Source organism: Homalodisca vitripennis, unplaced genomic scaffold (genome assembly GCF_021130785.1).
Source record: "Homalodisca vitripennis isolate AUS2020 unplaced genomic scaffold, UT_GWSS_2.1 ScUCBcl_549;HRSCAF=2816, whole genome shotgun sequence".
Taxonomy (NCBI): Eukaryota; Metazoa; Arthropoda; class Insecta; order Hemiptera; family Cicadellidae; genus Homalodisca; species Homalodisca vitripennis.
In genome coordinates, this window is record NW_025776682.1 from 65,335 (window position 1) to 93,182 (window position 27,848).

Genomic DNA, 27,848 nt, shown 5'->3' on the forward strand with positions numbered 1-27,848 from the left:
TTGAAGTTCTGTAATGTGGCTATTTGCCCTGTATGGTCAGAGATAAATGTGTTTAGGATAGTGACTACTGGTTCCGTAGGAAGCGATTTATTATTGTATATAAGAAGTATATTACAGCTGACTAATATGTGCCATTGTTTAGTTTTTAGTACGGTAAATATGCATATATTTTTACATATTCATGTAATACCAGTTTAGTGCTTATTTTGTTAACCAATTAACTCTGCTCACCCCTAGATGGATATATTAGAATGGTAGGTTTTGACCAAAGCGCCAAATACAGTTATATCCGATATTATAGATTAAGTCTTTTGGAGAAATTTTTAGTTCACAAAAGGCCTTTGAAATGCCCGGTGCACACTTCGTGCCTTCACTCTACGGCAGGGGGAGGTGAGTGCCCTTTGACTAACTCCGACTGCCTGCTCGTCAGTTCTGCGTCTCCTACAGCGCCATAACCAAACATATCTGTGGTGTGTATTGATACTTTCTCGGTTGTCACGAGTGTGGCGCGACTACTACGTATCTCATTATTGTTCTTCATTGTGTGGTTGTATTGTGATTAGTTTGAAAAATTTATACATTGTTTATATTGTTTTATAGTAAAATGTAATTAAACTTTTAAGTTTAGTAAAATTTTACAATGAAATTAAAATTTATTTAAAATAAACAGATTTGTAAAATAGTTCTTTGTTACCTATCTTTTTTTTGTCTATAAATGTGCTAATTACAAGTAAAATGCCCAGTTTTATATTATTTTATGCTTTTACCTTATATAATTTAGCTATAGTAAAAATTAGCTTTGAACTTAAAGAAATCAAGAATCAAGAATTTTATTGCCATTGACAATTTACATTGAATAGGCAAAGTCAACCTAGTTTGTAGTTATATAAATATTGCAAGAATAATAACGAGAAAGTACAGAATGAGAATCATTATAAATATAACTATTACGAAACAGTTAACCTAGACATCCCTTTGATAGTTTATAGATATATATATAAAAAAAGAGAGAAAAAAGGAAAAAAAAAATTATTATAATAGTAACAATAAAATATAAAATTCAATCTTAGGCACAGTAAATTAAGTTATTTAGTTAAAATTGAACATCTATGTTACAATTTAAAAATTCATTTATACTATAAAATGGGTTTTGAAGAAGCCAATTGTATATAACATTTGTTTACTTGTCATGGCGCTATAGGAAAATTAATGAATTATTAGTGGCGTGCGAAGGGTTAAAATGGAAAAGAAAATAAATAAAACAGAATAACTAAGGCTTAAGTCATTAGTTTTCCTCAATTAGAGATTGTCTGTTATACAAACCAGCAGGTGTAAAAACTGGAGTACTCGGTGGGTAGGGGGTGGGATTCCAGCTGCCAGGTGGCTTGTGCTGGGGAGATAGTCCTGGAGTCGTACCGCCTCCACTGCCGACACCGCCGCCTAGACTAGAGCTGAGGTTGCCAGCTGTTAAACACAGTTTTATAATTAATTGTGTTTGAAAATGATAACTCTCCAAAATTGGAATAACTAAGGATAGGCACATTACCATTCTTGAATAGTTTGATTTTTCCCCTAGATATCAATATTAACCCTTGGTACGCTAAATAATCAGTAGAAAAATCTACCGTTACGCATAATTACATTTTTTTATTTTTTCTAAAGTTTATTTTTTTTATTGAACATATTGGTTAAATACTATATAAAAACACATGTTATATTAAAAAATTATTTTTATTATTTACATAAATATATAACAAAAGTTTTCAAGTAATAAAAATTTTTTTTATTTAATTTTTTAAGACTTGATACATATTAGTTTAAAACAAAATAATTTGGATTTGGTACACTGTTAAAAATTAAATTAGAAGGCACGAAACAGTTAGAAAATTGCACAGTTAGAATTGAGCTTGACTGTGGTAGACTTCAAAACAGTCATCTGGATGGACAGCAGGCTTGGCATTGCATATCTTGCAAAGATAAATGGTTTCTTTCCTCAGTCCTCTCTTCAAACACACGACGCACCTTGCTGTTCCTTTTTTCCTTTTTTTCATAAAGTGAGTCTTTCCACTGTTAGGTTACTAAACAAACAATGCACGTTCAGCTGTTGTTTTCAAGAGCGAGTTTACCCGCTCCGAGCGTAGAGACGGCAGGCCGAGTGCGCGCGCAGGCGGTCACGGCCAACACAAATCAGATGTTGTGACTGACGACAGCTGTTTTGATGTGTCACGCTCCACCAATATCACAATGGAAGACAAAAGAAGCACTCATGCACGTTCTGACGGCATTTCGTGGAACTTAAATGTTTATAATACGTTGTTAAGAGATACCGCGAATTATACCGCTTAGCACGCTACGGGCAAATTACGATCGGCGATATATACCGCTTAACGCGTACGAAGGGTTAAGAGTGTCGATGGCCAGGCGGTCTAAGGCGTCGGACTGAGGATCTGAGTAAGAGATAGTGCAGGTTCAAATCATGTTTGTGGCCTTAGCAGTGCACATCTGCAATGTAAACTCTCAATAGATTTGAATCAAGTTTATAGTATAAAATGTACAGAAATTTCCATCAGAAAAGGATTTATCATTAAAGTGTTTTACGAACAATGTAAAATGTCTGACATGAATTTCAGTACTGTATTGATTTCACGTTATATGCCCAAAATCGTAATGTTTTAAACAGATGGACATTGAAATGTAACTTTATTCTGAATACACTGGGAATGTTATTTAAAACTAAATTACTGATGTAATCCAACTCACCAAGGTCAGCAAACGGATCCCTGTTGAGGTTAGGTGTGCTGACATTGCGAGGCATATTGATGTTACTGCTAGGCCATGCCCCGCCACCGAGCAGGTTCGGTGAGGGACTCGGGTTGGGCGTCAAGACGACGTTATCAGCGAACAGGTTGGGAGTGCTCACGTTACGGTGGATCGATGAGTTCTTTAGTGATGGGTCGAGCAGGTCATTCTACAAACATACAAAATATTCTTTGGAAACTTAATGTTACAGCTAGGCCATGTCCTGCCACCATGCAGTTTCTACAAAATCACCAGAACATTCACCACCAATATTGCTCTGATCTAACACTTCATTGTAGAGTTTGACAATCAGGACTCTCTGTGTTGTGCAGTGCAGAAGACGACACAGGAGACCAGAGCTGGGAGGGGTGAGGCTGTGTGCAGATGCAAGGATTTGAATGGGTTGGTGTTTGAGTGATGAACTTAGTCCAATTTAATAGTTAATAGAGTTATTCAATCACAGTCTCTCTGAGGGTTGTTTTTCTGATATCTAGAAGATTGTTACAGTTATCCCAATCTTAAAAGAGGTAACAGACATGCTGAAGAGAACTACCGTCCGATATCTTTGCTTCCTTTCCTGTCAAAATTATTAGAAAGACTAGTTAAAGCAAGGCTGAATTCAGGGAAGGTCTAAGCATTGAATTTGCTCTTCAACACTTTTTATGAGGTTAATATTTATGAGGTTTTGAATAGTGTGGCTGAAAATTTAACAGCTTGTTTGTTTAGATGTGAGCAAGGCGTTTGATACTTCTGTCATGTGTTATTGGTATATAAGCTAGAATCTGCAGGAATTAGAGGGGTGTCACTTTTAAGGAAGCAATTAGTCAAAATTAAGCATAGTAAAATTGAAATCTTAAATATTAGTTACGGAGTATCACAAGGATTTGTACTTCGCCCAATTTTCTTTTTTGTATTCATTAATGAATTTTGCAACAGTATTTTTAATGAACATATTACAGCTTTTGCTGATGATACGGCATTGTCATTCAGTTCCAACCCTTTGGATGTGGTGAGAAAATGCAAGATGATTTACATAGGATATCTCTTTGGTTCAGCTGTAACAAGCTTTATCTGAATGTGTCCAAAACTGTATTAATTTTTTTCTCTTTCTCAATAAGGTAATTTTGCATTTCCTGTAACATTTCTTACAGTAGAGTGTAGTGAAAACAGTTGTTCATGTAACATTATAATGCAATGTAAGCTTATCAAATATTTAGATTTACACCTAGATGAAAATTTGTGATGTTAGTCATTTACAAAAAGCTTAGTGCATCACTCACTTAGATAATTTTTTAATCTGAAAAACCCATGTCCTTTGCTACACTGAAGTAGTTAATTATACTTTGATAAATTCAAAACTAGAATATGACTTTTCACTATACGGCAGTACTCATGTGTCCAATTTACATTCTCTCATAATATTACAGAAAAATTCATTTGATTACTAACAAATGCCCATTTTTTTTTTTTAACATTTACTTCCTTTGTTTGTTGGTCATAACATTCTGCCCTTAAGGTATTTGATATTTACGGTGCTGGTGTTGATTTTGTCCTTTAAATTAAGTGGTAATACAGGTTCAACTGTTGACAATATACATGATTATCCCACTAGAAAAACCTTTAGGAATACTTTCCAATTGTTACTCTTCACTTCTAACCATTCACCATCAACTCCCTGTTGCATTGCAACACTTGAAAGCTTTTGTAAGGAAGCAGTAGCTACCTCCTTTCCGTATGATGTCTGTGCACAGATCCTAACCAAAAGATGTCAGATGATTCTAACCTTTAATGACTAAGCTTTTTTCCAAAGTAAAACTTGCCTCTAAAAACCGGTAAGAAATCTCCACATTCAGTAGTCGCATTCTCACATTAAAATAATATAACTATTACAAATATTTTTCCTCTATATAATTTTCATCTACAAATAAAAAGTATATTATTTACTATTTTGGTATTGTTCTGAATTTCTGTACCTTCACTCTTCCAAACACATACAATATTAACGTTCTTGAATAGTACTCTCTAAGGGGTAAATTACACTAACAGTCTACATTATTATTCCTTGAAATATTATAATAGTATGATAAATACAATTCTTTGCTTTAAGTTTATTTTGAACGATGGAAGGATTGTGAAGGAAACAGGACTTTTCCGGACTTTACCATCATTCAGGGGAAAAAAAATCAGTACCACTACGTTTCGAGATTTGCAATCTGATCTCTTCTTCTGGTAAATAACCAACCTAACACATAATAATTACAAACTAGGTTAAAATAAACAAATCATACCAGAGCTGTGGTGACTGTCCACCACATATATCAGACCGCCGAATCAACGGTTAGGACCGGTCTTTCTGATAAGCCGCGTGCGGATGGAGGACCGGTGGTCTGATAAGGGAGTCTAGATTGAGTGACGGAAGAGGGAAGACGTCTGATCGGCGAGTGGCGGTGACGGAGATTTTACTTACCTGTCGCAAGTCTTAGTTTAATTATTTGTTTGTGTTATTGTGTGTTACACTATGGATTAATTTAATAATCAAGGGGGGGGGGGTTAGGTGCCAGAAAATTATAGGGGGTGACTGTATATTCTAAATTGTTAGTATGTTGGGGTGGAAATTGTCGTGATGGGAGGTCGGCGTGGGGTTGGTGTTGATATGTGTAATTTATCTTTGGCGGTTAATAAATTGTCTTACGATTTACTTTTACTGATTCGTCCTTAAATTATAACTTTAAATACTTATCAAAGCTGGCAGGAGGATATTGTGTAATTAGGATTATGGTCGCTCCACGGCCTTCATCGTGCAGGCGGCTACAAGCCTAGTCCTGCACGGCGACATGTTGCTTCCAAAAACCCACGTTCCAATAGTTACAGAGCGTTGTGACACGCGTAAGTCAGGAATAACAACCACCATGTTGTGTATCAACTACACTAACTCTAAAACATGCACTTAATAAGAACTAAACTCAACACTAATTATTGTTTTTGTGTTGTGTTTAGTTTTTATTAAGTGAATGTTTGAATTAAGCGTGTCATAATGCTTTGGTATGATCTGTTTATTTTAACCTACTTTGTAATTATGTGTTAGGTTAGTTATTTAACTGAAGAAGAGATCAGATTGTAGATCTCGAAACGTAGTGTTACTGATTTTTTGTTTCACTGAACGATGGAAAATGTCCGGAAAAATCCTGTTTCCTTGATAAATACAGTTTGTGTGGTATACCTTAGCAATATTGGAGTCAGAAGCAAAGGGATCGAAGGCAAGTGGGTCCACAGCGGGTTCAATGCTGTTGGCGGTAGTGGTGGGGGGATCTGCGCTGACAAACTGTCCGAAGCCTAGTAGATCTACGTTGCTGTCACTGCCATCCCCACCCCCACTGTCTCCGATGTTCAGCAGGTCCGCATGTGGTGTAGGAGCCGGGGGTCGTGGAGGCTGTGACAGAGGGGGCCTCTGGGGCTGGGACGATGAGAGGTTCAGGAAGTCGGCATCCTCGTCTTCATCATTCAGCAAACTCTCTCTCTCTTCTGACCTTTTCTGGAAGAAAAATTTGAATCGTATTACAGCCAATGAGATTTGCCGGAACTTAAAACAACATGGGACACATAATTATATATCGTCATCTAAATATTCTTCAATAAAACAACTAAAAAATTTTAATGTTATAAATTTGTAGTGGAAATTGAAATATTAGTCACTTATTAACTATACTGCAATAAATTTATCAACATATTTTTTGCATCTCTTCTTACTATTTCGAGTACTTACTTTATCTTAGTGATAAGTCCATAAATCAAAGCTATTGTAATTTTAGCATTCATAATTTTTTTTTTACTTGAATTATCAAAATAAAACTCTGTAAATGTAAATGAGGAAGACTCAATTTAAAGTTCTTAGAGTAGTGTTGTATTGGGTGGACTTGCCTAATACACTACTCTTACTACGTAGGAACTTTCATTGTATTAGTTACACACGAGTTAACTCAGCCAACACCATAAATTGAGGCATGGCAAAAGTGAGTGCTCGAACTGTCATATGTTGATTGAGAGGTCTGAATGGTAACAATCAAAGTTACATCGCGCAGCCCTAGCATCGGACCTCAGAACTATCTGACATAATTCTGCCGATTTCACCACACCTTGCCCATATAAATGATTTACCTCTGGTGTAACTAATACAATCCAAGGTAATACGTAGATCTTTTGTACAAAAACTGTAAAAACAATGATAGTTTCAATAATTATTACCAAATCAAATACACACTGTACTGAGTGTAAGAAAATATACAATAAACTTTGAACGTAGAACTAACTGTAGTAAGATTTAGAAGACATTGAAACAACTCACCATGGGAGGAGTGTCAGGTCCATCTCTATACTCATTAGGAGGTCTTGAGGGTGGGGGAGGAGCTGGTCGGGGTGGAGGGCCGGGGCGAGATGGTGGAGGACCTGGTCTTGGTGGTGGCGCTGTCTTTGGTACTGAAACAAAATTTCATGTGGTTTTAATTTTTTGTTTTTAAGTATTGTAATAAGAATTAAGCATAACTAAGATACAATCTTTCTCTCAAAATTGAATGTTTAACTTATTAATTCTATGAACAAATGTTTGCAGTAGGTTAACTAATGTTTTCCCTAATACAGGATTGTTTATTTTGTTTTTTTAAATCTCAACAGTTTTTTTATACCTAAAATTATGTTGTTTTTCTGAGATTAATTTGTTGTTTTTTTATAGAGACAGGTTTATACAAAAAAAGGTTATTTATAGTGTCTTTACATTTTTGTTATATTAGCCACTAAATCATTTTTACTATCTGTATCCATGTCATCATCACGCACAAAATGCGAATCGCCTATTTGTGTATAAAATATTTCCATGGTACAATATACATTCTAGAAATAAAACAATAAAATATGCCAGGACAGGTGACAAGCAACAACACACGCGGTAGCTGTCTGTACTGTGCGACTACAGCAAACTCACCAAGGTGCAAAAACTCATAACTGAGGACGGAGGAAATGATGACATCTAGTAGAAAACGTCAGAACTACTTAACGTTATGCGTGGTTGTCATAGAAAGTCTTTTGCGCAATATTAAAGCAGACAACAGAATAAAATAGGAACAATATGACGATGCGTAATATTGTCATTAGCACACTTTTGTGCAATCGCTAAGAATATTATATTATGTAAAAAACTATGAAGGGGTTAGGTAGAATGTACAAAACAGGAATATTTTAAATAAACAGAAATTTTCATGATGAGAATCCATGTGGCGTATTGTGCATTTTTACAGATGGACTATTGACAAAAGTGAATCAAATTTGTGATCCCACAACGTTCTCTTGCTTTACATAAACTTAAGAACTATTGCATGAGATTGTGACTAAAACTTGAGACAGAATTTAGTTGTGACAATACTCAGCACATGACAGCAGCTTTAATTTTTCTTGAGGGTTATGGCAAAAATGGTAATTTAATATTGATTGCACTGAGCTTCAAAAATAGGTAATGTACGTGAACTGTGAAAAAAAGACTGTCTATGGAGTAAGAGTGCACAGAACTAAGAACTGTCTGAGAGTTTTGTTTGCAATCATAGCCACAGTTTTCTCTTATTTCGGTGGTTATTACGGAATCAGGTATAAAAATCTCTGAAAAATACTGTGTAAGTTATGAAAAGCAATCTTAGCTAAGTAAGGGACAGAGTTCCAATGTTTTGTTCCTCCATGACAACGTCCACCAATACATAATAAATCAGACACAGGAACTTTTGTACAGATTCAAGTGCTAAATATTTTATCATTTCTGATATAGCCTGAACCAGTATAACATCAATATTAGAAGAGAACAATCTATGATTTATTGGCTGAGCATTAGCGAAGCCTACCTCTTGAGGGGCTGGTAAAATTTTATTTGTTGGTCTGTCTCTCCATAAGATATGAAGAAAATGAATTGACCTACAGATTATAAATTTAGCAAGAAGCTTCATTTCTATAAAGGCAACACTGAGTTTGATGCTGGTGCTTGTCACTCCATGGGATTTGGCTGACAATCAACTAAAGAAGCTGAGTACAATCCTATGAGATTTATAACACAAATAGCTTATTCATCCCAATCCAAGTAATATAAATTTGATTGTGGCAACAAGGTAAACTCGACATAACGTTGGAAATATAATTCACTCTAACCAGAAGTTCTCATATACGTGCAAAGCCAACGAAATTATGGGGGAAGCCGCGGGTAACAGTTAGTAATATTATAAATGCACAAGCGACTTTGTTTTGCTTTCACGTGTAAACTATTGAACTGATTGTACTGAATTCCTGGGATGAATATAGGCCTATTCTTATTTTGAAAATCTCTCTGGGCTACGCCACACTGGTCTTTAAAGTAATGAAAACTATTCAACTATCGTAATCAACTATTCTGTGTAAACATTGCTTCATGACAGCAAAACCATATGTTGAATTAATTTACCCACTATATTAAATTTGTTTACATTATATAGTGTGTAAATTCTGTAAGGAGTAACTATTAGTTATAACTTCGTTTTTAAATTTCAGCGATCAGGTAAGTACTCTCCATTAGAAATATACCTTAGAATATGTTCTAAAATATAAGATTTTACATATTTTCTTGATCGTGGCAAGAAGGAAAATTTAAAATTTGCATAGAAAATATAACTCTTTCAAACCAGAAGTGCTCATACATGTGCCAAATCAATGAAATTGCGTGTGAAGCCACAGTTAACTCCTAATATCGTATAAACTAAAAATAACAGAATGGAAAGTTAATGTTAAATACAAATTTTAATCAAGGTTTAATTAAATGTCGAAAGTCAATGTTGATTTCAGTGCACTTTTGCATTGTAGTATCCTCCTCACATCTCCGGAACTTTTATTATTTCAAATCAAATCAAAACAATCTTTTTTCATTCATTTGCACATTTTGTACATCAAATAGCGTCAATTTAATGAAAAAAGTAGTCAAATTACAATATATAATTATAACGTAAAGTTTATAGTTTAATTATTAACAGATAACTAACAAGTATTAAACAGTATGCACTTACTATTACAAAATTTAATATTACAGTCTTAAGGAAAAGTGCTCAAATTCTTCTAAAGAATATAAAGTTAACCCTACCAAAAACTCTTAACTTTCTTTTAAGACAAGTAAATTTACCCTCACTTTTATATGATCGAGAATTTTTCTTAAACATTTATTTGCTACATAAAATGTATTTTTTTATATAATTCCTAACGATGACAAGAGATCACAAATTCATTTTTATATCTGGTGTCATGGTGATGCACCACATTACCGTTACTGATGGATGTTTGATGTTTAACATACATGATGGCTTCAAAAACATAAAGTCCATATATAGTTAATATATTTAATTCTTAAAAACGTTCTTTGATTAAAAAAACAGATTAAAAAAAAATTTTTAAATGGTCCGGACAGCTTTTTTTGAACTTTTAGTATTGCACTGAGATTTTCGTTTTGGGAGACTGAATGTGAGAAAAATAGATAAGTTTTAAGGTGTCAGTACTGCATAAATCAGACATTCTTCTATTTTAAACACTGCTATGTGAATGTATCATGTGGAAAGACCTTACGTAAGATTTCATCTGTATTTTGTATTAACCTTTGTTTTTCCATAGACAAGAATGAGTTCTATGATGGTTTAGCATCTTTGAAGTAATCACTCAGTAAACACACAACTTCTCTTTTGTCTGCCAGGGAGATGTGAACATTTCTTTTCTGTACAGTTTGACTATCTGTTGGCAGGACATCTCAAGATTGAAATTAGCTATAGACTTCTAAATTTTACATGCAACCTCAACACAGCCCGTTACGTGACACTTGGTATTGCGTACTCTTACAAAGGCAGTAACTCACCGAAGTTCTCTCGGGTCTCCTCCGCCTCTATCGTAGAGGAGAAGAGGACGTCTGAGTTGTAGTTGTGAGAGTAGTGGTCCAACCATGGTGTGACACAGGTCTCCGTAGCCTTCAGCAGCTCTATGTACAGCACCACCGAGAACTTGTCACCTTGATAGTGCTCACCTTCAGACAAGTCGTCCAGTTCATTTCTGCACAGTTAAGAGCATTCTTGAGTAAGAACTTAAGATTTGGAGATAGCCAAACAGCTAAAATTATTACCAATGGATATGAACATCAACAGGCTTACTTTGAAGAAAACTAGGGACCACTGATTTGAAATAAACATATAAAGACAACATTTAACATACAAAAACATATAATTTTTCTTGTGATACAAACGCCAATAAACATAATACCAGACATAATTTTATACAGATAAAACAACATAGCTCTTCCAAATTATATAATTTGTAAAATAATAAATAAAATATTGAAATGCAACAAAGAATTGGTGTCCAGCATAAGGTCTTTAAAGGAAATAAAAAATACTTTGCTAATGGAAGCATACTGTTTGGTAAATGAATTTTTGATGACCCTGTCATATAAAATAGGGTTTTTTTTATTATTTTAAATTGTAATAGTAATTCCAGATTATGATAGTTTATAGCGAACAATGTTTTAAACTTCTTACTGAATCTTTATATTAAGAACTGATTAATTTTGTGTTGTCTAAAAATATGTTTAGTGATGGTCTTATGACTTTATATTAAATCTATGACAATTCTCTATGTACACTATATATTGACTGAGAAATAAAAATCTATTGTCTATTGACACATAAAAGCGCAAACCCATATTCAGAAACTTTTTATTGCACTGCTTTTACTCAGTGAATGAATTTTTTGAACTCAGAGGTAGATTAAAACGATTAATAAGTTCACATTGTATTTTATACTGTATTGTAATGTGTTGTAATATTTATTGTTTTATGTCTGACTTTGCCCATTCTATAAAGAAAATGACAATACAATTCATTCTAATTCTGCATCAGATACGGTATTATACCATGAATTCAGTGACAACTTAATCAGATTAGTTGAGAAGACACCAAGCAACTGGCTCTACATTGGACATCCAAATGATGACTTCTTCTTGTGTATATTCTTATTGGAGTCCATCCGAAGAATGAATGAACAGAACATAACCCTTTGAGATTCCAAAGGAAGCATGGTCCACCAATGCAGTGGTATTCCAACTGTCACTGAGTTTAGAATTATCTGTTGAATTGTGAAGTGCTCTAGTCCACATTTATCCTGCAGGTACTTGGTTCCAAGAGCCAATTTGCAATGAATAAACAAAAAAACTAGTTTTTCGTGAAATTGTAACACTTTCAGTGCCAACAACGTCATTTGATGGCACCGACTTTTACAGCAATATGCATTTAAACGTATTTGGACTTCAGCATTCATAGTCATTTGCTATTTCCATGTTTTTAATTCTTACTCTATGGATTATTATCTAAGAAATGTTGTTGGCAGTCATCTGGAATATTGGAAAAAAGTTTTTTACAAACTCGTTGTCACATCGCGTCGGCCATTTGTTGTCGTTCTGACAATTTGCCTGCATTGTTATTGTTCTATTTGCTAGTACTTTAGTTTACGATTGTTTTGTGAGTAAATACAATCAATTGTGACAGTGAAAGTGATGATTTATTCCAAGATGACACAGATTAATGATCTTGTGATTTTACTACCGATGAACTTCTTGGACATGCAAGTAAGTTTGTTGACATTATTATTTTTACTCTAATAAACAAATATAAGCAAAATAATAATAACAATTTTTATCATACTCTTTGATAACTAAAAAACAATTAGAAAAGGCTGTAAGAAGAAACACTTCCTATCAGTGTAGCGAGACCAAAATTGCCATGTGAAAGAACTACATTTCAAGACTTGTGGATTTGTATTGTTCATATGTGTAGCTACAGTGACAGTAATGACAACAATGAATACAGCAAATAAAAATGAGAAACATGTTTTAGACTAAGTACATGGTGATGTTTTTTGGTCAACTTTTTAATTTTTTACAAACAAATTTTGTTTTTCAGTTTCAAAACAACACTTTTGTTTGAAAATATTTATGCATGAGCATTTGTGTAGAGAGAGAAAGAACTCAGCTTTAAAAAGGATGTAAGTCCCATGGTTTTATTCTAATTGATTAAAAAACTATATCTATTTAAAAATCATTAAAACGGGTGGCAGTGTAAGGAGGTAGCAGTGAAAAGGTTAAGTGCCACGCCTGTGTTTAAACGTAATTAACGTATAACCTGTAAATGTGAACAAGGATGTTTGTCATTCAAATTAAACGTATTGGTTTGGGTTGGAGGCTGAGGAGCTGCTGGTTTCCCTTAATTTCCCGTCTATAACCCTCGTTTTGTTAGCGACCAAGTTGTTCTAAAGATCTCAACCTCATTTCTTTCTTTTGGATAGCGAAACATTAAGAGAAGGACGTATTTAAGTTCTCTCACTTCTTTTACATGTGATTCTCAAAATTAACTTGTGAAATCTTACACAGTGATAATTAATTTTATTTGTTTACATCTAATGTGATGAAATAATAAGTGAATATATGATTTTCTCATTTAATTTGAAAATATAGTGAATTTATGTTTTGTAAACACTTGCTAAGTGTGTGTCTGCAAATTGACGTAAGGTGTTTGAAGTGGTGTTTTAAACCAATGAATCAGTGATTTAAATGCTTTTAAAAGAAGAAAGTGGGTTCTTTATTTTCCCAGCAAGTGAAATCAGTTCTTGAAAGTTTAACTGGGTATAATGAAATCTACTTTACAAAAAAGGTAATATTGCAACAGTTGAAGAGAAATTGTGAGTCATAAATACATAGTATAAAAGTGTGTCACACTACATATACATTGAACATCATAATGTGGCTCAAACTAAGTGGGGCTGAATACTGTTCAAATTTGACCAACACACACCAAATCTTCATCAATACGACATTCAACTTCTGAGCATCATCATGACAAACAACGTGGTCTATAATAATTTACACAAATTGAACATCATCATATGATGCAACAATGTGGGACCTCAATAATTGACTAAAATTTATCTACTTCATATGGTGACCAACAAGTGGAGCTTAAGATTAAGAAAATCATAAATTTTTATCTCTCCTTATGCTAAAGGGTGGGAATCTCTCCTAGATGAGAGTAAGGAGGATATAAGACTGATATTAGGGATGTTGACAGGACATGGCCCCCTTAGAAACAATCTTATGAGGGTGGGCTTTAGTCAGACTGACGAATGTAGACTCTGCGGAGAAGAGGAGGAATCAGCAGAGCGTATTTGGAAAAACTGTCCTGCCATATCCACAATTCGGAAACGATTCCTAGGGGCGTATCTCCTCAGCCCCAACGACATCAGAGAACAGGAGCCCTCAAATCTGATCGGCTTCTGCAGAAGTCTTAGGTTCTGAGGGCACAAATATAAGGGAGGTGCAACTAAGGTCCTTTTAGGACTAAGTGGGGACAATCATCTCTTTCCCTCAGAGTATAAAAAAAATTTAAAAAAACAAGACGGACTGATAAAATTGACACAGAATCCACATATGATCAACTTCAAGGAGAATCACTGGACACAACAAGGTCGATGGTACTGATAAAAAGTGCTATGGTCACAGACAGGATTTGAATCTGTGGTGTCACTAACTCAGATACAAAGTCACATCTCTTAGACCGTGCGGCCATCGGCTCTCCAAAATTGTGACAGAACCCTATTTCTTCTAAACAATGACAGACTTAAACAAGTACACCACACAAAGTGTTTAGGACTTATAATAGACAAAAATTTAGCTTGGGATAGACATGTAGATCATGTTACTAATAAGATGCTACTGGCCTATATGCATTGCGACAAATGGCAAAAATTAGTAATTTAAACACACTTAAAATATTATATTTATCACTGATCCACTCACATTTAGCTTATGGAAGCAACAACGATAAGCAATTTAAATAGGCTATTGGTCCTACAAAAAATTTTTTGTGAGTTATGAAACATTTAAGATATACAGATTCTGTTAAACATATTTTTTTTTTAGCTTGGAATTCTGACAGTATTATAGTTTACACATATTTGAATCAATAATTTATATAAAACAATTTTTTGATTCTATACTAAAAACTAATAAACATACATATAATACTTGTTTTAGTAGACATATCGATCACAACACAATCTCAAATTTCACAATTACAGAGGTGTGAGATATTTACATAATTTACCAACAAAATTGACAATGGAAACAGATCTGTTAAAATTTAAAAAAGAAGTAAAGGATTATTTATCTAACACTAGCTGTTTCCCGCGGCTTCGCACGCGTCTCTTAAGCTTTGCCCGTATATTTCTTTGCCTTCAAATAGTGTTTGGATATTTTAATATACGTAACTACTGTGTTGTAATTGCAGTTTATAATGTGCAGGCGCTTTGATAACTTTTATATCTTGCAGTACAGCCTGGTGGTTAGTTACATCAATGGGCATTGCGTATAAACCTTCTACATAGAAAAATACAAATTTTCATAGTGATCGGTCCAATAGTTTCTGAGTCTATAAAGGACAAACACACAAACATTCATTTTTATATATTATGATTGCAGAAACAGTTTTAAACAAAATTTGTCGTTTCTCTTAAGCTTACTCTATGCTTTAAAACTATAAGTGTAAAGAAATTTATATATAAATATATTTTTTGTCGCATTATATATGTTTACAAAGAACAGCTGATTAAAAATTTGAAAAGACTCTTTCACTTAATAACATATGTTTGCTGCAATGCATTTCTTACGGGTATTTCTGTAACCAGTGGGGCGGAATCCTGAATCGGGAAAGGGATAAAAAGTATCCTATAACCTTCTACAGATCAAGACGAACAAATTAAAAAAAAAATTAGGCGAATCCGTCCAGCCGTTTGTGAGTGATGCTGTTACACACGAACAGTTTCATTTTTATATATATAGATGTCTCTATACTCTTTTGATGAATATTTCAATACAAAACCCAATCAATTCAGTTTAAGAAGAATTGAAGATAAATTGTTAAACTGTAAGTTTTATCATTTAGATGAACTAATTAAAATGATATTCAGTAACTTACTTGGTGAAGTTGAGTGTGTTGCCGGCGATGAAGCCCGTATGTAACTGCAGCTGTAGTATCTTAATGCCGGTGGGACGACCCAACACGTGTCTTGCATGATACACCACCAGCGTCACGTCACCTACCACTGTCACGTTCAGAGGCAGCGTGATCTGCAACAACGCACGCTGCTCAATGTTACAACTCTACTGTAACACTTTGGACAATACCATTTACCCTCTATCTCTAAAGAGGTGCTTGGAGAGCCAGTGCAAAAAAATTCAAGGTGAAGGAAACAGGATTTTTCCGAACATTTGCCATCGTTCAGTGATACAAAATATCAGTAACACTATATTTCGAGATTTGCAATCTGATCTCTTCTTTCAGGTAAATAACTAACCTAAGACATAATTACAAACTAAGTTGAAATAAACAAGTCATACCAGAGCGTTGTGACACGCGTAAGTCAGGAATAACAACCACCATGTTGTGTGTCAACTTCACTAAACTCTAAGACATGCACTTAATAAAAACTAAACACAACACTAATTATCAAAACTGAACTACAGAATACAGGTCACAATAGGTCTGAATTCGCTGACCAACCACCTACGACTGACCAGAGGCCAATAGCAAATGGCGATCATAACGGCAGAAACAAGCCATCAGTCAGTACGGTCAGTCGTAGGTGGTTGGTTGACGAATGCAAACGTATCGTGACCTGTATCCTGTAGTTCAGTTTTGATAATTAATGTTGTGTTTAGTTTGTTATTAAGTGCAAGTGCTTGGGTCACAAAAAGGAGCTGAGTTGATCAGTCTTACCATTTTCTTTGGGATAAAACACTTTTTCAGAGGCAGGGGAATTTCCCCAGAAGACCGTTCCATACAATAGATGTGAATGAGCATAGGCAAAGTAAATCTGTTTGAGAGTGTGTTTGTCAACAACACGTAAAAGAGTGAGGAGGGCAAAAACGCTTTACTAAGTTTTGTCAGTAGCTCATTAATGTGGTGGTGCCAAGTTAGACAGTCTATTTTGATTCCTAGAAATTTTGTTGCTGAAACTATGTTAAAATCTGTTGGGAAAAAAGGGGAATCACTATGGGAAGAATTTCGGTAGTTAATATGGAAATGGAGAAATTTAGTTTTTTCTGGATTAAGCGTTAATCCATTTGCTGAAAACCATTCCTTCATTAAATTCAAGTTCTCCACCAATGTCTCAACCAATTGATCTTTGTTTTTATCTGAGGCAACTACCAATATATCATCAGCTTATAGGACCATTTTTTGGTGAATTTGCTATAGTTGATTTTTTTATAAATCTTTTACACATATTTGATAAGATAGTGCAAAGTTATAAAATATTTAAAAAATTTATATCAAGCGGATTGGAACACAAAAATCTTTTTTGAAAATAAGAAAATATTAATGAATATAATTTATTATTATTATTTGGAATATTCTGAAAACAATTACATACAATAAGTTCTATATTTGAAGAATTTTGAGTGGTATATAAAAGTTTAATGTAATTCTTAGAAACGGCTAAAAAAAGGGTGCCAGTACAGGAGCAGACACCACCAGTTAACATTGATCATCTGATCAAAGCATTATGTAATTATAACATTAACACACTAGTCGAGTAATGATGATCATTACGGGATGGTGGTTTGAATGGGTAGATCTGCAGCCAACTATGAATGCATACCTTGCCATGAGTGATGTTAAAGAGTGTCATGCGCTCATATTCCTGTTGAGTGCTCATCACACGCTCTTCCCCTTGGTAGACTTCCACATAGGGTCGACATCCATCCCTGTAATATTACACGACAGTTTGTAAGTACATTGTAATATGACCAACCCAAGTAGTTAAACTATATGTTGATACAAGATGATTCCTAAAATTAAGAGAGGATTTGAACTTTATAAATTAGAATAATTATTATCTTACGGTAGTATCATTTTCTATGTTCAGTCGTACATAGTTAATTCTCAACAACTTCTAATATTAAATAGGTATTATAAATATTTCTCAATTTGTTTACAAACATTTTGATTAGGAAAAAGTATTAAGATACCTTGAACATTACAAAATCCATACCTTGTGTTTAAACAGTCAACGAAAGATAAATTACGAACTAAATTTGAACAGCATTGCAAGCAATTTAAAAATATATTTCATACCAATCCTTAAAGATTGTCTTATAAAAACAGAAATGACTTTTAAGGTCTTCTATGCTGAAACATCTTTCATTAAGAATCAAGAAAGTAAAAGATGGTTTACAATTTTAAAACACAAATATTAAACTCATAGAAATGTTTGAAAAGTGTCTTAAAAATACTTCACAATTTATTGGGGTTAATATTTTAATCGATGCTTTAATAATACAACACTTCGACTATAATGGCCACTAGGAGAGTTAATGTCCATACCGGCTGAGAAAGTGCCATGTTTCTAGCAATTTAAACATGAAGAGAGAACTAGTCAATGGTCAAATTCTTTATTACATTAACTTCAAGCACAGAAATGGGTCAAGTACAATAATAACATACAGGTTGTACAGGTATCAGAATTATAAATTATGGGTTAAACTAAGAATATCGAATAGAATGTGTCAGGTAGTTATGGCCATGAATTCCTCCAGCTTGTAGATCGGGTAGCTGACCAAGAAACTCTATAGACTTTTCTTGAATTCATATCCTTTTAGAACCTTAAAATGTTGGGATAGGATGTTTCCCAGCTTCCAACCAATGTAAATGTAAGAAGGTTTATTTTCAGAGACTTGTGTGATGGTGTTACAGTATAGGTGGGTGCTTTGAGTGTTTTATAGACGTGTCTCTTTCCCTGTCAGAAGACTTAATTTTTCAGTGTGAAGAATAACTTCTTGGGTGTATAGAATAGAATGGTGATGGTGAGAATCCCAAATGACTGAAAGGCTTCTGTGCAGCTTCCATAAAGATGAAAGTCGGCAAAGGCATGTATAGCCTCTGTTGAAAGAGTAGAATTCTGTTAAGATTTCCCATCGACGAGTGACCCCACACCGCAAGCCCATACGAACGCGTAATATACAGTTATTGCAGCTTCTGGTCCTCCATTCCATTTTGCATTTTACAACACACACCGCTGTACTCACCTTCTACGTAGTTGGTTTATGTGCTCGTTCCAAGTTAATTCACATTTCAGTGTCACACCAAGGAATTTTACTTGGTTGCCTATAAGGGTATTAGTTTTGGTCATATTCTCTCGTTTCTTCTTACTAAAATTTACCTAGACTGTTTTGGAAGAAATTACTACTAAGTCATTAGTTCTGCAATGTCTGTAAGATGGAATTAAGCCATTTGACGCACTTGTAAGAAGACCATCTGCTGTGTTGTTGTTTATGAGTAGTGTTGTGTCGTCTGCATAAATCAAGCTGGTAGTATTGTCACTAACATTTCAGGGTAATCTGGTAAATTGTTGGTGAAAAGTATGAACAGGATTGGGCCCAAAACAGATCCCTGAGGAACACCTCTTGTCACTGATGGTGGTTTAAAACAGCAAGAATAACCGTTGCTTGTATGTTTGAGCCATATTAACTGGGATCGGCTGCAAATGTAATTTACAAAAAATTTATTTGCTAAACCTTCTACCCTAACATGTTAAAGTTTTTAAGCAATCAGGTCTAGTCCAACGCAATCAAACGTTGAAATCAAAGAAGAGGACAGAGATAAACTGGTTTTCATTTATTTGATCTATGATGTACTCAACATGGCTAATAATAGCAGAAATTATCGATCTGCCTTGGAGAAACCTTTGTTGATACTCAGAAACGGGATTTTGCTTTTTGAGGTGGCGCACGAGCCTCCTAAGAATTTTTGAAAATGTGGTTATTAGTGATATTGGGCGATAAATATTTGTGTTCAGAGAAAACTTTGGATAGTTTGAGTGCACTTGGGTATTGACTGTGAATGAAGGAGTTGTTCATTATAGGTACTAGGGGGACATTAGCTCATCTGTACAGTACTTAGCAATTTTTGAGATCAAGATCACAACTTTACTCTGCTTCAACTTTCCCAACACCTGGCCTTCAAACAGCAGCACATACCTGACTTTGTTGAAGAGAGGCACCGGTTGCAGGGTGATGGAGACCAGTTTCATAGGCTTGAAGTGTGGACAGTAGGGCGGAGATCTCAGCACATCTGCTAGGTAGTGAAGATATCTACACATGAAACATAAACATAGCCTTTACATATTCCTTACTTCCTGCTCTTACAAGTTTGAACGCAATTTGAGAATTCAGAATTATTTTTAGTTTCAATAGAGAATTTTTGTAGAAATCTGGCTTACTTTACTTCTGAGATATGAGTGAGCAGAGTGCTCTTGCACTCACAGTACACACGCAGTATACCAAGAAGGGGCAATTACAAGACTGTAAATTATGACAGTGTATTTTGTAATAATACTACAATACTATAAGATTTTTGTACAATAATCACAAGTGAGCAAAAGTTGAATGGTTTATTAATTCAATAACACAGCTGAGAGCAAACATAAGTTGTCCACAGTTAAACTTCACAAACAAAAATTATTTAAAATGTTACTGTGCAAAATGATTAATTATATTAACAGAATTGTTTACTGTGGGAAACACACATACGAAAATATATTTTGAATTTTGACTGAAATTGTTAGATTAATCCTAGATTTATTTTTCTCATGCAGCCGTTTTGCTTCTGTTAACACTTTTATCAGCCTTTCTTTAAAATTAGTTTTAATGATGGGGGATTTGAATCATTATATGACAATTGTGCATACTGGTTATATTACAAGATTTCATTCAAATACTGTTGGATTTTTTCACTTCCTTAGTGAGGTGAGATGGAATAACGTATGACAAAGTAATTTTTATATCCAATCTTGAAGAAGAAATTTTTATTTTTCAAACTAAATCTTAAAGACTTACTGTTTTATTTTTGTCACATTAGATGTTAATCCTTTCACCACCATCTATTTTTACTGCAGTGAATAAAAACTGTTGAGGAAGTAATTTAAAATGCCTAATAAATGCCTAAATGAACATGAACGCTGGTAAAAATAATGTTTTTGTACTAAAGTATTATTGTTAAAAAGAGACATTTGACTAACTCCTTTACTAAATTTCAACTGAAAATACTAAGAAACTGAGTCAAAATTAGAATAAGGAACTCAATTTAGCATTGTACATTCAGCATATAATTTCTTTACTTGCTCACGTTCATAGAAACACCTAAACAAATACACAAGTCATAGATTAAATTACCAATATGTATGGCACCTGTATCATTAAACACAGTTTCTATGTCTTATAAATAAGAAAGAAAATATAACAAAAAATTGGAAAATCGGAGTGTCTAAACTATATTGATGTCAGCAGCAAAATGGTTGATATTGTAAAATATACTGTAGAACCAAAAAAAAGCTTACCTCATCTCTGAAGGCTGAAGTCCAGGTGGTGTTCGTCTGACGGCAAACAACTGCGCAGCATCTTCTGGATTCCGCACAAATCCGACGAACAAGAGAAACGCGCTCACTAACATCGCAGAGCTTGCTTTACCATCCTGGAAACATAAAACCTTTTCCAATATTAACTCTTTGAGGTCGGCCGGGACAGCGTCTGTCCCACTCGTGATGAGTGGCCGAGTAGCGCGCGGGACAGCGTCTGACCCGGCATACTTGGGTGGCTGAGTAGCGAGCGTGACACCTGCTGTCCCGCGCTGTAGTGCTTTGTTCTTTATTTTGTATCTCCTAAACGAACTAACCTTTTCATACCAAATGTTTTTTGTTCGTTTCTTAGAAGGTTGTATTTTTCAAACAAAACAAATCGAAATTGTTGACTTTGTTTTTAAACGTTTACTTGCAAAGAAACTATTCTTCCGCAAGAAACAGGGACCGTGTTCTAGTTCTACAAAAAAAAGCTATCCGAATACTAGCAGGACTGACTTCTCTCGAGTCATGCCGTCAAGCTTTTGGAGACCTTAAAATCTTGACAGTGGTCTCACTCTACATCTGCGAGGCCATCTGCTACACAATAACTCAGAAACCTGAACACCTAGGTAACAATCACAACTATAACACTAGGAACGCCTATGACTATGCCCTACCTACACATCACCTGACCCTGTTTGAAAAGAAACCTACCTACATGGGAAGCAAATTTTTCAACCAACTCCCGGAAGAACTGAAGAGAAATAGAGAATACAAGAACTTCAAGAGATCACTCAAGACCTGGCTGCTACAGAAATCATTTTATACTCTAGAGGAATTTTTCAATGCTTGACCTTTCTGACTACATCAAATATCCAATGTAACTTAACTATTTTATCTCCTTGACTCTGTATCTTTTTGTAACCTTTTGATTGTATAATGTTTAATTAAGTGTATGATTTTTTTGACGCCAAAACTGTACTCAATATATATGTTAATAAAGAATTTTTTATTTGATTTGATTCCATTTTTTGGATACCACTGAATTGATCAGCTATATTCTCTACAAACCTGAAAATGGAACAAAGAAGCCTCTTAGTGGCTTTCGACTACAGCTTGTCCAAGGACTTATTCTTTGTTTTGGTTCCACTGAGCGAATTGTTCAGAGTCCTACCATACGAGAAACCACCAGGCTTTCTGCTAGAAATAGTAATCACTGGCCAAAACAATCCAACACTCGACGACGCTGTGTAGTTTGCCGCAAAGCCGGAGGAGAGAAGAGATCCACTATCTACTGCAGTGGTTGTGTTTGGATCCTTGCTTTCAAAGGTATCACACCATCCTACATAATTAAAAGACTCGAAAATCATACTCGAAACTATTTCGATCTGTGTAAATAACTTTAACTTACTGAACTCTACTCGATACAATTTGTAACTATAAAAACGTATTGGTGTATTCTTATCCCAAAGAAAATGTTTCTTTTCTAATTAAAATCTAACATAAGCTGTATACTGATATTAAAACTAATTTCAATGATTTCAAGTATTTGAAAACAGCTTAATTCTAGGTTTTTTTTCACCACAATACACGCTTAATGTAATGAAACACAAGTTTTTTCGAACTAAATTAATGTAAAACACATATATTAATTGTCGGGATATTCGTAAGATTAACTCAAAATAAAGGTAATTTAGTTTTACAAAATAAAAACTTTACTTTGAACCAATTGAATAAAAAATAAGAAAGTTAGAGGCAAATAACTAGAACGATGCGTGGGACGTGAGATTTAAGTGAAATCCCGCCGCCCAGTGAGGGCGTCAAAGGGTTAAAAGCCCTTAAACAAACACAGGAGGTACTACATTTGAAAAGTGACTTCATGATACACAGCTAGGTTATTTGTGTTTAGCGCATGCGTACTTCTTGTATATAAGCATCAGTTTTAATAGTCCATATATGTTGTATAGCAACAATACTAATAAATAGTATAAATATATTTTTGGCAACAAAAATTTGAAATGCAATTTTTAGCCTGGCTATTAAAATCACACTATAGTTTTCCATAACACTATTTCATAATGTTCTTTACCAAATAAGGGATATCAGTGTTTTTAATTCCATAAGAACCGGATGTACTGATGCCCATCTTGATATAAGCCCTTTAAGAACAATGTTAAACACTATTACGTCCTTAATTTTAGTAGTAAAATTGTGTACCTCAGTTTAGAGATATAATTAATACAAGTCCAAAAGCATTTTAGTTTTTTTAATAATTAATTTGCTACCAAAAAACAAAATTATAAAACTTTATTATGTATTTTAATGTTTGAATACTACAAAATTATACAATTTATAAGAAAAAGTAAAAACAATTTGGATATATAATTATCATACCATTAAAATGAGGTATATTCTATAATTTTATAACCAATAATACAGGTGTAAAAGTGTTTGAAGTTTAACACATAGGCTGTATAGTTTAACATGTTAACTACAGCACACGCCCTAGTGCGTACAGGATGAAGTTTAACATGTTAACTGTGGCACATGACCTAGTGCGTACTGGATGAAGTTTAACATGTTAACTGTGGCACATGACCTAGTGCGTACTGGATAGTTTAACATGTTAACTGCGGCACACGCCCTAGTGCGTACAGGATGAAATTTAACATGTTAACTGTGGCACATGACCTAGTGTGTACTGGATAGTTTAACATGTTAACTGCGGCACACGCCCTAGTGCATACAGGATGAAATTTAACATGTTAACTGTGGCACATGACCTAGTGTGTACTGGATAGTTTAACATGTTAACTGCGGCACACGCCCTAGTGCGTACAGGATGAAATTTAACATGTTAACTGTGGCACATGACCTAGTGTGTACTGGATAGTTTAACATGTTAACTGCGGCACACGCCCTAGTGCGTACAGGATGAAATTTAACATGTTAACTGTGGCACATGACCTAGTGTGTACTGGATAGTTTAACATGTTAACTGCGGCACACGCCCTAGTGCGTACAGGATGAAATTTAACATGTTAACTGTGGCACATGACCTAGTGTGTACTGGATAGTTTAACATGTTAACTGCGGCACACGCCCTAGTGCGTACAGGATGAAATTTAACATGTTAACTGTGGCACATGACCTAGTGTGTACTGGATAGTTTAACATGTTAACTGCGGCACACGCCCTAGTGCGTACAGGATGAAATTTAACATGTTAACTGTGGCACATGACCTAGTGTGTACTGGATAGTTTAACATGTTAACTGCGGCACACGCCCTAGTGCGTACAGGATGAAATTTAACATGTTAACTGTGGCACATGACCTAGTGTGTACTGGATAGTTTAACATGTTAACTGCGGCACACGCCCTAGTGCGTACAGGATGAAATTTAAACATGTTAACTGTGGCACATGAACTAGTGTGTACTGGATAGTTTAACATGTTAACTGCGGCACACGCCCTAGTGCGTACAGGATGAAATTTAACATGTTAACTGTGGCACATGACCTAGTGGGTACTGGATAGTTTAACATGTTAACTGCGGCACACGCCCTAGTGCGTACAGGATGAAATTTAACATGTTTAACTGTGGCACATGACCTAGTGTGTACTGGATAGTTTAACATGTTAACTGCGGCACACGCCCTAGTGCGTACAGGATGAAATTTAACATGTTAACTGTGGCACATGACCTAGTGTGTACTGGATAGTTTAACATGTTAACTGCGGCACACGCCCTAGTGCGTACAGGATGAAATTTAACATGTTAACTGTGGCACATGACCTAGTGTGTACTGGATGAAGTTTAACATGTTAACTGTGGCACATGACCTAGTGTGTACTGGATGAAGTTTAACATGTTAACTGTGGCACACGCCCTAGTGCGTACAGGATGAAGTTTAACATGTTAACTGTGGCACATGCCTTAGTGCATACCGGGTGGTTACCGGTACTGATTATCAACCACCGTGAAATTGTTAACAGTGTTATTATGGGATAAATCTAAAGGCCATTTCACTACAGCTGACTTTTAAATAATGGGTTATCACAGAACTATGCTCAGTCTTAGTTGGGGTTTTTTCCACTCCAAACGTACTCATGCACTAGGTAATCAAGTAAATCACATGAAACTATTAATAAATAATAGAGGCAATATAACCATATCAAGGGTCTAAAATTATATATTTGAGGGTTACAATCTGTATGTATATACTTATTGACATGAGAGTAGTTTAAAAGCATTTATTGCACATTAATCATCTGCTCATAACAATAAGGTACTACAAATTTTTGTCTTTTTACAATCTATCTTTTATGTCTAATAAACAATAGCTATTATTTGAATCTAATAACGATAGATTTCCTTCTATCAGCAAAAAGTAACATATAAGAAGACATACAAAATTAGAATATCGTAACTTAAATGATTTTGAGTTATGATTTATTTTAATTAAAAATATAGACAGGCACTAAACGAAGTTCAATAGAACATTAGTGTTAGAGGAATTTGTTTGTTTATTTTTATGTACTGAACTATATTCCAAAATATTTTTCAACATTTTTTAAACCCTCTGTATAAGTTTTGAAAGGCACTTACACTGTATTTTTGAGGATATGATCGGTGTACATTTCACAGTCCCAGGCTTAAATATTATTGTGAGGCATTTGTAAAAGCTAGTTATTCTAGGAGAATTTTCTACTATGTTGACAATTAATTAGTGAACACTCACTACACAATGTACAACGCAGACATTTCGAGGGTCTAACGTAAGAAACTCGTACATGTCCTGACAGAGGGTGTAGAGAGAGTGGAGGGGAGGAGCACGCCGCAACACGCCACCCCACCCGCAGTCCACCACCTGCAACATAATTAATTATCCATTGTTACAAACAATGAGCACATCTAAACAATTAATCAGCTATTCATGTTTTGTTTAATTTCCTTAACTGTAACTAATTCTAGGCACAGACGGCATTGTCCTGTAATAGGGGCCGCTAATTGAAGGTTGAATTTTTAGAATTGCTTGAGACTAGAGTGAACTGAAGTCAGATTTAAATGATTCCTGATATGCTCTTGGATGACATGAGTTTTTATAAATTCCCAATATACACTTGGATGACATGAGTTGTATAAACTTCTGATTACTCTGGGATGACATGAGCCTTATAAACTCCTTATAATATATTCTTGGATGACATAAGTCATATAAACTCCAGATACATTCTTGGATGACATGTCTTATAAACTCCTGATTGGGATGACATGAGTCTTATAAACTCCTGATTACTCTTGAATGACAAGTTGTATAAACTTCTGATACATTTTTGGATGACATGTCTTATAAACTCCTGATTACTCTTGGATGATACAAGTATTATATACTCTTGGAAGACATGAGTCTTATAAACTCCTGAATGGGATGACATGAGTCTTATAAACTCCTGATTACTCTTGAATGACAAGTTGTATAAACTTCTAATACATTTTTGGATGACATGTCTTATAAACTCCTGATTACTCTTGGAAGACATGAGTCTTATAAACTCCTGATTACTCTTGGATGGGTATTATAAAGAACGGTGAAGGGTTTTAATTTGGATACGGAAACTGAATTTCAACTGTATACTTATTTACAATATTTAAATTTCCTAGGTTTGGGTTCTACATATAATTGTAAGACACCCTACAAATCTATTTTAGCTAGTAATTTATATCACATCACATTTATCTTTCATTCACATTGAATTTTAAACACTGGAACATACTAGAATACTTTGGCATATCAAGTTGGTAGTATATAAATTACTTATTCCTTTATAACTTGTTCCAATATTCAATTCCCCCCCCCCCCTATATTTAAAAGTAAGTTTAATGTGTCATCTGAATGATATAATGGTAGTAAAATCAACTGTTCAAATATTTAGTAAGGTTTCTCGATTTTCTTTACCACCAATCCAATTTCAGAAACTCGCATTAATGATCACACAGGCTTTAGTACTAGCCGTGTTCGGTCTCTTTATTGTGTGTCGCTTTATCTATTATAATTTAGCCGGAACTGTTATTTTGATCATGATATATAAAACATACTTTATTCATTTTATTGACTGTGCTGACTTAAAAAATCTAGTGCATACTAGTCACATGCAGGAATCAGTAAAATTAACAACCAACACATAGTAACAAGTATACATACTTACACACAATAGTTGCAATTAATGATATGACATATACAACTATAACAACTAACTGTAACTGTTACAACTTTATAGTAATACAGTCGACTCTCGATAATTCGAAATTGGCGGGACATGCAAAAAAAATTCGAATTAGTGAGAGTTTTGAATTACCGAGAGTTTTCGATTTATTGAGAGGAAAAGAAAACTATTCGAATTACCAAGTTTTTTTTATTAAACACACAATTTCTCGTCTTTAAATGTAAATGTCTTGTCCGGCATGCATTTAAAGAATAAGCCGGTCTCGTCGGTGTTAAAAATGTTGTGTGGTTCATAACTTTCTGTTAAGCTGGACAACTCTACACGCCAATCGGAACACACACTGTCG

At 34.6% G+C, this 27,848-nt stretch overlaps 1 protein-coding gene across 2 annotated transcripts in view; it reads right to left on the reverse strand.

Annotated features, from left to right (window-relative positions):
- Window positions 1–27,848, reverse strand: part of LOC124370833 (cyclin-G-associated kinase-like) — a gene marked incomplete at its 5' end in the record, with an annotated part of 102,324 nt that overhangs the window by 31,466 nt on the left and 43,010 nt on the right. The window contains 10 exon segments of one of the 2 annotated variants that reach the window (XM_046829134.1): window positions 1,324–1,464; window positions 2,761–2,968; window positions 6,020–6,331; window positions 7,142–7,272; window positions 10,697–10,887; window positions 15,855–16,006; window positions 17,539–17,644; window positions 19,916–20,029; window positions 21,274–21,407; window positions 26,017–26,145. In XM_046829134.1, the coding sequence (XP_046685090.1) occupies window positions 1,324–1,464; window positions 2,761–2,968; window positions 6,020–6,331; window positions 7,142–7,272; window positions 10,697–10,887; window positions 15,855–16,006; window positions 17,539–17,644; window positions 19,916–20,029; window positions 21,274–21,407; window positions 26,017–26,145 (1,618 nt within the window). 2 annotated transcript variants of the gene reach the window in all.